This window comes from Dendrobates tinctorius, unplaced genomic scaffold (genome assembly GCF_039654945.1).
Source record: "Dendrobates tinctorius isolate UK_male_01 unplaced genomic scaffold, ASM3965494v1 ptg000250l, whole genome shotgun sequence".
Classification (NCBI taxonomy): Eukaryota; Metazoa; Chordata; class Amphibia; order Anura; family Dendrobatidae; genus Dendrobates; species Dendrobates tinctorius.
In genome coordinates, this window is record NW_027361917.1 from 18792896 (window position 1) to 18805930 (window position 13035).

At 40.1% G+C, this 13035-nt stretch overlaps 1 protein-coding gene across 2 annotated transcripts in view; it reads left to right on the forward strand.

Moving 5' to 3' along the window:
- SLC8A1 (solute carrier family 8 member A1) overlaps positions 1 to 13035 on the forward strand; it is a 509050-nt gene that overhangs the window by 345863 nt on the left and 150152 nt on the right. Inside the window, exon 3 of one of the 2 annotated variants that reach the window (XM_073557503.1) lies at positions 7302 to 7405. In XM_073557503.1, coding sequence (XP_073413604.1) covers positions 7302 to 7405 — 104 coding nt within the window. Of the gene's footprint in view, positions 1 to 6817; positions 6925 to 7301; positions 7406 to 13035 lie in introns of both variants that reach the window. The other variant, XM_073557502.1, reaches the window with a different exon arrangement.

Sequence of the window (13035 nt, forward strand, 5' to 3'; positions counted from 1 at the left end):
TTCAAGGGTCTTGATTGTATATAATTTGAGCCATTTGTAAAGCCAGCTTTTGTGGGTTATTATTTCTCCATGTGCAATGTGTCGGAAAGCATTTTTGGCTTCAGTTTCTGTGTCTTTGTAAAGTGGGTACAGGCACAGATGTAACTGCTATAAAGTTATGGACTCTCGTAGGAGCGGTATACATCATTTTATCCACTATGACATGATTGAGCTTCTCTCAACCAAATGCCATCACTACCAGTGAAGACTCCACTCAAATTATAAGTGACAATGAGTTGTGAATGTTTTTCTATGGCTTTTGCGCAAACAATCAAATGATCTGTGTTATGTTGGGCACTTAACCTTTTTGACAAGGGTCACAAATAATGGCTTGGGGTTTTTAACCCTTGTCTGTGTCAGTAATGAGTTATTGAACACCTCTTAATTGTTCTGTGAACAGATTTATGTTCATGCAAATAAGGATGTTCATAAAGTGCTGGAAATACCATTGAACACATTGTGGCATATCAAAGAATGTGCAAAAAATTTGCAACTCATTGTCTTGGATATTTTTTGTAACTATGGAAGGTGTTCATTAACCGACTTTAAAGACTGGACACCTTTGTTTTACTTAAATGGATGTATTTTGGGGTAAAAAAACACTTTTTTTTGCAGTTGGGATTTATGAAATGTTTAGGACTGCGTGGTATAGCAGCTACAGCATTTATGTATCACAGTACATAGCAGACTGCAGAATAAACTAACCAATGAAAATACATGAGTCTGTGACCAAACAGTCGCAAATAGTGATGAGCGAGTATACTTGTTGCTCGGGTTTTCCCAAGCATGCTCGGGTGTCCTCCGAGTATTTTGGCGTGCACTGCTCAGATATTTAGTTTGTGTCCACGCAGCTGCATGATTTGCGGCTGCTAGACAGCCTGAATACATGTGCCTGTATGTTAGGGAATCCCCACATGTATTCAGGCTGCCTAGCAGCCACAAATCATGCAACTGAGATGACACAAAAAAAATCTCCACGCATGCCAAAATACTTGGAGGACACCCGAGCATGCTCGGGAAAACCCAAGCGAGTATACTCACTAATCACTAGTCGCAGATAAAGAAAAGATCTAAGGTAATATAAAATATTCAATTTTTATTTAAATGTATTAAAATATTCAACCAATAAAATCATTTTACAAAACAAGGATTATTTAAAAAAAGTAATAGTTTAATGTTGATGTTTTTATCTGGATACATGGAGGATGGTGTTGGGTATTGAGTTACTATAGCATGGTTTGGTCTGAACTTCTAAACCCTGAAGTGTGTTTCACTGCTCTGGCTTCTTCCTGGGGGTGTGTCTGACCTGACCAGACCAGACCATGCTGTAGTAGCTCCATGCCATACACCATCCTCCATGTATCCAGGTAAACTGGATAAATTAGATAACACTATTATATAAACATGTATTATATGTCTCATTATACATACAGTTGTGCTCAAAAGTTTACTTAAGGTACCGTCACACATAGCGACTCACCAGCGATCCCGACAACGATATCAACGTGTCAGGATCGCTGGTGAGTCGCTACATGATCGCTAGTGAGCTGTGAAACAGACAGCTTCACCAGCAATCAGCACCATTGTACTCTAGTTACCAGCGCGCTGATGCAGGGAGCTGGTAACTAAGGTACACATTGGGTATCTAAGGGACGTGCGTCACTTAGAAACCCGATGTATACCTTAGTTACCAGCTCCCTGCATCAGCGCGCTGGTAACTAAGGTACACATCGGGTATCTAAGGGACGCACGTCCCTTAGATACCCGATGTGTACCTTAGTTACCAGCTGATCGCTGGTCTCCCGCCTGTCACACGCAGCGATGTGTGCTGGCCAGCAGGAGACCAGCGATCAAAGAAATGTCCAGGGCTTTCCAAGAGCGATCAGCGATACCGGCAGGGGGGCCGGTCGCTGATCGCTGTCACACACAGCGATCTCGTTGGTGAGATCGCTGTTGTGTCACAAAATATGTGATTCAGCAGCTATCTCGCTAGCGAGATCGCTATGTGTGACGGGGCCCTTACCCTGGCAGAATTTTTGCTTTCTTGGCCTTTTTTCAGAGAATATAAAGGATAATTCAATGTGAAGCGAAAAAGAAAGAAATATGCAGCACTCACCAATATAGCTGAAAAACTGTGCGTCTTTATTTCACATGAATTCCATCAATGGATATGTGGACATATGTGGACATACAGCGGCCGATTCGCAATTACTCGCTTCTACGGGTCTCCTGGACCCGTAGAAGCGAGTAATCGCGAAACGGCCTTTGTCCGGCACCTCCCTCCCCTAGCATTCCTCTAATGTCCTGCATGTCCACATATCCATTGATGGAATTCATGTGAAATAAAGACGCACAGTTTTTCAGCTATATTGGTGAGTGCTGCATATTTCTTTCTTTTTCGCTTCACATTGAAATATTCAGGTTTTTTCATGCAAGCAACTCCGTTTTTTGACTGAAATATATACCGCAATACTTCAGATAAATAGCTCCGTCAGTTAATGTGGTGATTTGTGTGCCCTAGTTTGCCGTTCATCTGTTTGCTCTTTGCTGAGATCAATATAAAGGATAACACCAACACTTTTTCTCCACTCATGGTTAGTGGTTGGGTGAAGGCATTTATTGACAAACTACTGTTTTCTCTTTTTAAACCATAATGACAAGTCGAAACATCCAAATCACCCTGATCAAAAGTTTACATACCCTGGTGATTTTGACCTGAAAAACATGCACAGAAGTTGACACAAATGGGTTTGACTGTCTACTAAAGGTAACATCCTCACCTCTGACCTGTTTACTTGTAATCAGTGTGTGTGCATAAAAGCTGAGAGCGCTTCTGGGATACAGACAGACTCTTGCATCTTTCAGCCTGCCACTGACGTTTCTGGATTGTAAGTCATGTGGAAAGCAAAAGAATTGTCAACTGATCTACGGTAAAATGTAGTTGAACTGTATAAAACAGGAAAGGGATACAAAAAGATATCCAAGGAATTGATAATGCCAGTCAGCAGCGTCCATACTGTTAGCAACAAATGGAAAATTAGGGGCTTTGTAAAAACAAAACCACGGTCAGCTAGACCAACAAAAATTTCATCCACAACTGCCAGGAAAACTGTGCGGGATGCAAAGAAAAACACACAAAAAACATCAGCTGAAATACTGGACTCTGAAAACTAGTGGTGTGGCTGTTTCAAGATGCACAATAAGGAGGCACTTGAATAAAAATGGGCTGCATGGTTGAGTCGCCAGAAGAAAGCCATTACTGCGCAAATGCCACAAAGTATCTCGCCTACAGTATGCACAACAGCACAGAGGCAAGTCTCAAAATGTCTGGAACAAGGTAATTTGGAGTGATGAGACCAAAATTGAACTTGGCCATAACCATTAAAGTTAGATTTGGAGAAAGATCAACAAGGCCTACAGTATGATGAAAGGAACACCATTCTTACTATAAAGCATGGAAGTGGATAGCTGATGTTTTGGGGATGTGTGAGCTACAAAGGCACAGTAAACATGTTCAAACTTGAAGGAAAGATTAAGGCAGCACGTGATCAGCAAACACTGGAGGCAAATTTGCAATCATCAGCCTGGAAAGTGCGCATGGGATGTACTTGGACATTTCAACATGACAACGATACAAAACACAAGGCCAAGTCTACCTGCCCTTAGCTACAGCAGACAAAGTGAAGGTTCTGGAGTGGCCATCTCAGTCTCCTGACCTCAATATCATTGTGCCACTCGGGGGAGATTTCAAGCGTGCAGTTCATGCTAGATAGCCCAGGCATTTACAGGAACTGGAGGCTTTTTGCCGAGAAGAGTGGGCAGCTTTACCATCTGAGAACATAAAGAACCTCATCCACAACTACCACAAAAGACTTCAAGCTGTCATTGACGTTAGAGGGGGCAATACACGGTATTAAGAAATGGGGTATGTAAACTTTTGAACAGGGTTATTTGGATGTTTTAGGTTGTCATTATGATTTAAAAAGAGAAAACAGTAGTTTGACAATAAATGGCTTCACCCAACCACTAATCGTGAGTGTAGAAAAAGTTTTGGTGTTTTCATATTCTCAGAAAAAAGGCCAAGAAAGCAAAAATTCTGCTGGGGTATGTAAAGTTTTGAACACAACTGTAAGTGAAGGGAACTAATAATAATATCTCAGAAGTTTGCTCTGTTTCACTTCACCTATGTATAATGAGACAAGCTCCCTACTACCATCATTCCCTGCTAGTTCTGTATATTTTCTGTATATATCTCAAGGTACTACTACCTACAGCATTTTGAGCTCTTATGTTTATATGGATATAAAGACAGGATTGAGTCGACTGTACATGAAGCGCCCGCCAGTGGGGATACTCGGTACCGGGCTGCTCTTAAAGGGGCAGTATCACTGCAGTGGTGACCCGGTCTGTGGCCCTGGGTGTCCAATAAAAGGGGAATAGTGAAAAAGGGAAAAATAAAGTGTTTGTAATAAAGTTTGTGATAAAATGTTTGACGCCACCTGTGGTTTCTGGTCAGAGGTGACCAGAGCTGCAGGGCAGATCCTCTGGGACTGGTGGTAATGCAGCAGAGTTGGTACAGCTCTCCACAAGCAGAGCTTTGTCCCAGGGCAGTTGTGATAGAGAAGATGTATTTGATGATGATAAATGTAACAGAGTTGGATAGGTGACACAGGAATTATTAGAGGACACAACAGAGTGCAGTTTCCTATACCTTTTACTGAGCTGTGCAGGTACAGTCCAGGGCTCAGGTTACAGATGGTTCTGGAGTCAGTCAGCCTGAAAGCAATTTGGGAATCTCCTTATACAGGTGGTTTGTGAGGCCTCCTCTCTAGCGCTATTCTATGAGGTACTTGCTGCTGTAAACTCTACTCAATTTCCTCTCTCAGTCTGCTATTGAGGTAGAACTCCACTCGCATGACAGGCAACTGTAGCCTGCTTCAGGGATCGCTCCGGCTCACACGTGCTGCTGTTGGTCTTCTGACCTCCGGATTCTGCTGCTGGGGCTTTAGTACCCACACAGCCTTGAACTCCGGGGTCCGGTCTCTGGCGCTCAAGCCTTGTGGTGAGCTCAGCTATAGCTCCTGTCCTCAGCTTCTCTCCACATGTCCTATCTCAACCCTGTTCAGGCACTAACTAACTACTAACTTCTTGCTTCTAACCAGAGAGCAGCTCCCCAGAAGTCTGGTTTAGAGCTCCCTCTGCTGGCCTGGAGCAGGAATTGTGTTGTATGCTGGAAATACCTGGTAAGGGGATTCCTTTTTTGCTTCCAGGCATGACATCACTCTCCCCTGGAGGGAGGCAAGGCCATTTTGGCAACCGAGCTCCTGGGGTGCCACATACATACATTGAATTAAATCTAATATCTAACAATAGATGGAGTTTTTTTTATATAAAAACTTTTGTGAGATATTCCATATTACTATAGATATCAGGCAATTTTTTAATTCTCTGAGGTTTATATGTGTACCAAATATTTATTTCCAAAGGTGATATACTGTACATCCATATGTAATACTACTCACAATGAGTCATATACATTTGGTCTGTACTTCTTTTTGAGATATCCATGTTTATTAAAATGGTTTTATTGGTTGAATATTTTAATGCATTTAAATAAAAATTGAATGTTTTATATTACCATAGATCTCCTCTTTATCTGCAACTGTTAGTCACAGACTCATGTATTTTCATTGTTTATCAAGTGCTATACTCAATGTTGGGGACACATAGTTATAAAGAATAAACTAACTGTCTAATCTGTCAGTGAGCTTGTTTGGTCGCAGGGTTTGTAACCCTCTTATTCTTCTTCTAAACGATCTTTGAAGCTGGAGATTAAGACCAAATGAACGTTCAGCTCTTCAATTAGTCATAAATTAACTTTAAAGATAGTTCAAGAGAATTATGTACTGTGAAACACAGAAGCTGTAGAAGACAACTGTCCAAAATATGTGCATTTAAAGGGAATCTGCCATCCGGTTTATGCTACCCCATTTTAGAGCAGAATAATGTAGGGGCAAATACCCTGATTACAGCAATATGTCACTTACGGAGTTGCTTGCTGTCATTGTGATAAAATCTCTACTTTATATGCTCCTCATCTACCAGTTTGCTTAATGCTGAACTCTTTATAGCCCCACCCTCATCAATGGTGGGGTTATACAGGGCTCATGAGTATGGTGGACTACCTAGCAGCAGGTTTACTAGTCTTTTAGTGATAATCTCCTGCTGATAAAACAGTGATTTTGTCAAAACTACATTAAGCAGCTTAAGAAGTAACACATCACTGGAATAAGGGTCTCTGTTTCTACATTATGCTGCTCTTTGATTAGGTGTTGAAAAACATTGTGACATTCCCTTTAAGTAAATAAGAATACCAAAGAAGATGTGCATATCCCTTAAGTTTTCAATATATTTGGATCCAGCAGTAGAAAGAGACACTGACTTAATTCCAGGCGTTAGCTCAGGTATAACATTTTTTGTGTCCCAATCAAGTTAAGAACTTGTGATGTACCATGTAAAAAAAATGTATATTTTTTGCAAATATTAAAAGGTAAAAAATAATTTAGGAAGCTTCGTCAAGTGATCTCAGATTTCACTGGTGTAATCAGAACATAGGCCTCTAGCTTCTAGCTGCCTGTCTCTTTCCTTGACTCTCCCTATTCTGTATTCCCGCCTTTGTCTAGCTCTGCCGTTCTGAATGCTGTTGCCTAGTTGACTTTCGGCTTCTCTTTTGTCCTATGCTTCTTCTCTTCAATCTTTCCTTTTCCTCTTCCTGCAGCAAAATCATATCAGTGAAAATAATTGATGATGAGGAATATGAGAAAAACAAGACCTTCTTCCTTGAGATTGGGGAACCTCGTCTGATGGAGATGAGTGAGAAGAAAGGTGGGGGATCTGCTCTGAGGCTGAGCCCTAACCAGTAACATGTCTGACTTACCACACTTGGTTGGCTTAATCCATTGTCTCATAAGCACACATCCATTTACGTATCTACAAGGGACCTTTTGGCTTTTGAAGAACTCATTTTCTTGGCAAATTACTTTAAGTAGCTAGTCAGCCAAATTTTTTTGAAAGAATCTTACGTCAATAGGCTGTCCAGTTTACGAACATGTTTACTTAGATCATATTCTTTTGCCCCTCGAAATACTTACATGGATGTGTGCAGGTTCCTCTACTCATAATAACTACCAGGCTTAGATCAATGTTAAAGCATGTGTGTGAGATTGCAAACATCCATTTCCCTTTGTCTTGTGTCCCCACAGGAAGTACATTACCCTTAAAATACTTGACAGAGAGGAGTATGACAAAGAGTCCTATTTCTACCTTGTGCTTGAAGAACCAATCTGGATACGAGGAGGAATGAAAGGTGTGAGAGTATATTAAGACAAACCGAGCAGCTAAAAAAAATCAACTTTCTCTCCTGTTTGTAATTCCCTACTCTCACAACTTGCTCTCTCTCCTCTTGCTTGGCATCTGAACTCTGTGCAATGCTTTCTGTACAGCCTAGCAAACTCTTTGTTGATACTCTCATAAAGCTCTCTAAGCAACCTTCACGTGTTATATACTTCAGAGTGTCTTTCGGATTGTGGAAATTAAGGGGTTAACACGTATCGAGAAAACTGATTGCTGCCTTAGCCCCTATCTGTAAAGGGATGTTTACTTAGTCATCTCTTCCTTCCTTCTATTCACTCCCACCTATACAAGTGCCATGTATAAGTATATAATTGCACAGATGCCATCGTCTTCTGCAAAGGGTCCATATTAAGTAATCAAGTCACAGTAGTAAACCTTATATAGCCGCTAGCCCCCTTGATATAAAAGCCTCCCCTACATAACCTATAAATAGTGAACAGACAATCCTCTGCTGTTATGTATTTCAATTCATGCAGTTTGTAGCTTGAGACCATGCGAGGAGAGCAGCCACCATTATTGCGTCAGTCACATCAGCAGTATGAGGCACGTAATAAATCCGGGGGAATTCGAAAGGAAGGGTTGTGACAATATGTCAAATCATTTCTGCCCTTGTATTCAAAAGCGAGAACTGTCCACGGAAGTAGCTGGCTCATCTGCTTGGAAAAAAGGGGTTTCTATTCACGCCCGCTTCAATTACATCCATAGGACCAAATAGAGAAATAGAGCCACCCTATAGGGTTTGAAAAACTGTTCAAGGGACAAAAGCGCACCCACATAGAGAAGTATCGCCTGGTCCACCTGGGGGTGTTATGTGAAGGCCCCCCACCTGTAGACACATGTACCTGCTGCTGTGACCCAATGCTGGAGGAGAAAAACTTCTTCCAGATGATTAATAGTAGAAGAGGACAATAGCGCGTTGAACGGGCTGCAATACGGTAAATGATAAGCCTTTTGTTTTCCAAAATGGTTCTTTATTGTGCCCATGTGTTTCGGCACCAGTCCAACGCCTCTCTCAAGGTAAGTTGTTTGCCTTGAGAAAGGTGACGGTCTGGTGACGAAATGTGTTGGGACGATAAAGAACCATTTTGGAAAACAAAAGGCTTCTTGTTTACCGCAGTGCAGCCCATTCAACACCTTAAAGGAGTTGTCTCAAGAAGAAATATATTGGGATGTATGGACTCTATGCCTCTCTTTTTTAGGAGTCAAAATGAATAATTATGGTTCACATTCAGACAGACTTTAACCATTCTTATATTACATTGATAGTCATTTATCTGCAGAGGAAATGCCTGGCCAGTAAAGGATTCCCCTAGCAAAATCTGGCGATGAGGCAACCACTTAAATAGACTATCCCTTCCATTTCCATATAATACCTGATAAAGCATCTGTAATATTATAGAGAGATGTCAGAGCTTCTCATTGATTGGATTCCGAGTGCTGCTAGAGTACTAGGCTTCATCTCTCCTTGGTTTCTATTGACTTTATTTGGAGTGGTGTTGGCCATTAAAGGGACCCTGTCAGGAGCATTGTACGCCTCAGACTAATGACATGAATGTTTAAGGCTTGCCTACTGATTAAATCCATACTTTGTTTGTAGAAAACCATTGGGCTGTTTTTGAGAAATATGATGTTGAAATCATATGAAAATTAGCCACAAATGCACATTATGTTTGCAGCTATACTGCCATGCCTCCCTATTCCCTGCCCGACGCTTGCCTTATGGGTCTGACCATCAGGCCAGTGAAGCAAGAGTGACCTGTTAGTCAGACAATAGGAGGCAGGCAGTGGGTAGGAAATAAGGAGGAGCGGCAGCTGCAAGTGCAGTGACCCACTCAGAAGCACTTGCAACTCATTTGCATTATGATTTCAATGCTGGATTTCTTGGAAACTACTAAACTGATTTTTACAGGTAAGGTATGGCTTTAATCAGCATGAAAGCTCCAGTACATGCATGACATTAGTTTGAGGTGCAAAACCCTAATCACATGTTCCCTTTAAAGTCTGATGCTCGTCTTTTATTTCTCTTAAATTAAACCAATAAGAGCTAAAGAGGTGATGCCTTCTGTTGACAGTTCCTTCACTGAAAACAGAGGTCCTCACTGATGAGAATGTCTAACCCACCTCTATTAAATATTCTATAGTTAAAGGCGCAATTAAGGGCGCAGTCAGACGGCCGTATTACTCGCGCGATGATCGCATCGCAATCCTCGGGCTGGCCGTCCGCTCTCCTGACTTGAGTGTGATAGCATGTGTTTCTATGCAGCTGTCACACACAAGTCATGAGAGCCGCCGGCCAGTCCGAGGATTGCGATACGATCCTCACGCGACTGCACCCTTACACAAACTTTTTAACCGCATCATACATAGTAAAGTGTGTCACTATAGGTGAAACATCGGTTTGGTGCAGCATTCCTACTCTTTAGGAGTTATAAAGGCCATTTTGAGTATCTTTCTAGGGTCTTATGATCAGTAATGCCGTCCTTTCAAAAAGACAATCATTTGTGTTTTGTTTTGTTTTTTTACTAATAAGGGCATGCGTATGGTTTATTAACACATTAATAACATTATAAATGCTAACTAAAATAAAATGATCTAATTCCATTGCTAATATCCCAGTATCCCGCATGCAGATTTTACATAATAAAGTTGCATGAAATTAAATTTTAAAAGTTAACAGATACTAGAGAGAATAAAAACATAAAACACAAAAAAAAACCTTTCATCATTTCAATCTTACGTTCTTTGAATTGTTTCTTATAACTGATCTGGCTTCATTTCTATTAGGTGTATAATTATATGTTCAGAGCATTAGGCTCTTTTGGCCAAGTCCTTAGTTTGCTTAATTAGGGCTAATGTAGATATGTCAAAATCTGTGAAAAAAATTATAATCGCTGAGGACTTTCACTTTAGCTGTTACCCCCCCAAAAATTAGAAATTAGGCCGATTGCATATCTTCATTAAACACATGATTTTCTGGGTCTTTGGGCAGGATACAAACACTTCTTAATTAGTGAACATGCATAATAATTATAGCAATCATTGCATAAATATAAAGCCAAAAGAGACTTGGCTGGGTAATAAAACGCACCAGGTTGCTCATTTGCATTATAACCCTAAGATAATTTAACAGCACTGTGTTTCCTTATGGAACGGGCCTAAGATGTTACTTAATTAGAGCCTTGTGGTGTTATTGTATATTTTCTACTACGCCTTGCATTGTTTGGCAGGCTTTTAATTAATATTTCTTAGTAGAGGAGTTATGTCTTTTAAATGAACTTATTTATTACTACTCGTGATTGTGCAATGCCTTTTTAGGATCTTTGACACAATGAACAATAAAAATGGTATAAAACAATACATTTTAGTAATTAGTGCTAAAAATGTTCACATATAATATTAAGGAAGGGAATCTTTGCAATTAAATAAGATATCCAATCATTATGCAAAGGCAAACGATGAATTAATAAGACATTATTTCTTCTAAGGGATAATATGGCTTCTATGAGGTCAGGTCATACATTTATATGTCTCTAATCTCATAGCGAGGAGCATATAATCTGGTTTGTCAAATTCCAAAAAGAATTGTGGCACGCTCCATCAGATGCTGTATTCATCCTAAGAAGCTTTGCTTTTACCCACGAGATTCCCAGTAATATATGCCACCAGGAGTGCCATAATATGGTAGGCAAGGTGTAGCACTAAACCAATTCTAAAAAAAAATTATAACTTTACAGGATAGGTCACCCCAAACACGACAGCATATTTTTCATAGAACCATGAAATAAGTAAGGCAGCTAAGTGAAGGGAATCTGTCACCAGGTTTTTACTACCTCATCTGAGAGTAGAATAATGTAGGAAAAGAGAGTCTGATTCCAACGATGTATCACTTAGTTTACTGGATGCAGTAGTTGTGACACAATCAGAGTTTTTAGATGTAGCAGAGCTCAGAAACTTGACACTGCGGATACCACATCTCTCTATGTAAATTGTGTATTGACAGTGAGCTGCTTACCAGATGAGGGGGCGTGAGTGGACCAGTGCTCACATGAGCTGTAGTCCAGGCAGTGATAACCTCTTGGTGATAAAACATTTATTGTATTGAAACAACAGCATACAGCCTAATAAGTGATACATCAATGAAAACTGTGTTTCAGACCCTACCTCAAGCTGTCCTTAGATTACATTGCAAAAACCTGCCAACCGATTCCCTTTAAGTATCTCAATCAATAATTTTTTTTTATTTTCACTCAGAGGTGGACACCTGGGTAAAATGTATATAAACTTATCAGTTCACTAAAGACAATTCCAAACATTATCATCTAGCATGGAAATGTTTTCTGTCCTCTTCATAAATGATAATCCTGCCCACAAGGTGATTGCGCTGAGTGTCCTTAGCCATTCAGTTATTCTTTCTGTGGACAGCTTCTCCATTATCACTATTCATTTGTGTTTCTTATCCTTTGTCTGTCTTCTATGTGTTCTCTTTACAGCCCTGTTGTTGAATGAGCTTGGTAAGCATTTCATTTCCTTTGTTCCCACCTTTTCAATTTCCTTGTCTGTCTGAAATTGATGCTTTGCCCTCCTTTTTTGCTGTCTTATCTTATTGCGTACAATTATTTGATGTGATTTACATTTTACTTTGTAATGTGCCTGTGGTGGACCAGGAGTTTGTTCAGTAAGATAAGATGTAGGCATTGAGTTCATGCAGATCTACTCATGCAAACTTGCAGATAACTAAGGTTTAAGTGAAATGTCTAATGAAAAATGAACTGTTTATTCATTAAACATAGATTTACTGTCGTGCTGTGATTAAAGATCTTGGCAGAGTCGGTAATGGGACAGTTGTGTTCCACGAATCCATTTAATTCAAGAAGCCCATCTCTAGGGGCAGTAAATTGTCATCCTCCAGTATCCAACATTACCGAGCCAACTCTGTCCTCATAGACCATTTAACCGTCCAGAAACTGGTAATTAGTATTTACTCTTCAGTCAGGGACTTCCCTTATCCTAGATCATTAATTGCCCAAAGGGCTTCATTGAACAACGCAAATGTGCAGTTTAGTATTTTCCAATATTGATTCGTAAAAGGGCAACTATCATGGAAAGTGAACAGGAGCACTGCTTGTCAAACGGATCAGTATGTATTATTTTAATTAACATTATTTTTTCCAATTACCATTAATTAGACCAACCAGTCTTTTGCCCTAGTCACATTCAATAAATGTTATAATTAAAGATCTGACCTAGAAGATAGTAATTAAAAGAATTCAGAAAGTTTTTGAAGATTAACGTTTATCTTGTTAAAAATAAAAGAGGCATGTTACCATGTTACCAAAACTTTAAAGGGTTGTCCTGCTAACATAGTATATTTTAATCGCTAGTTCTTGGAATAATAGTAAGTTATACTACTGGATGTGTTAAAATATGTTCCTGTGCTGAGAGAACCTTATAAATGTGCCCCTGCTGTGTACCTTTATTTGCTATGTCCAACCATGTAGAGTCGCTCCAGTTCATTAGTGGCACACAGCATAGTTCCGACCACAGCTCCTGGCCAGGGAAGAAAGCAGAAGTTACATAGATTAA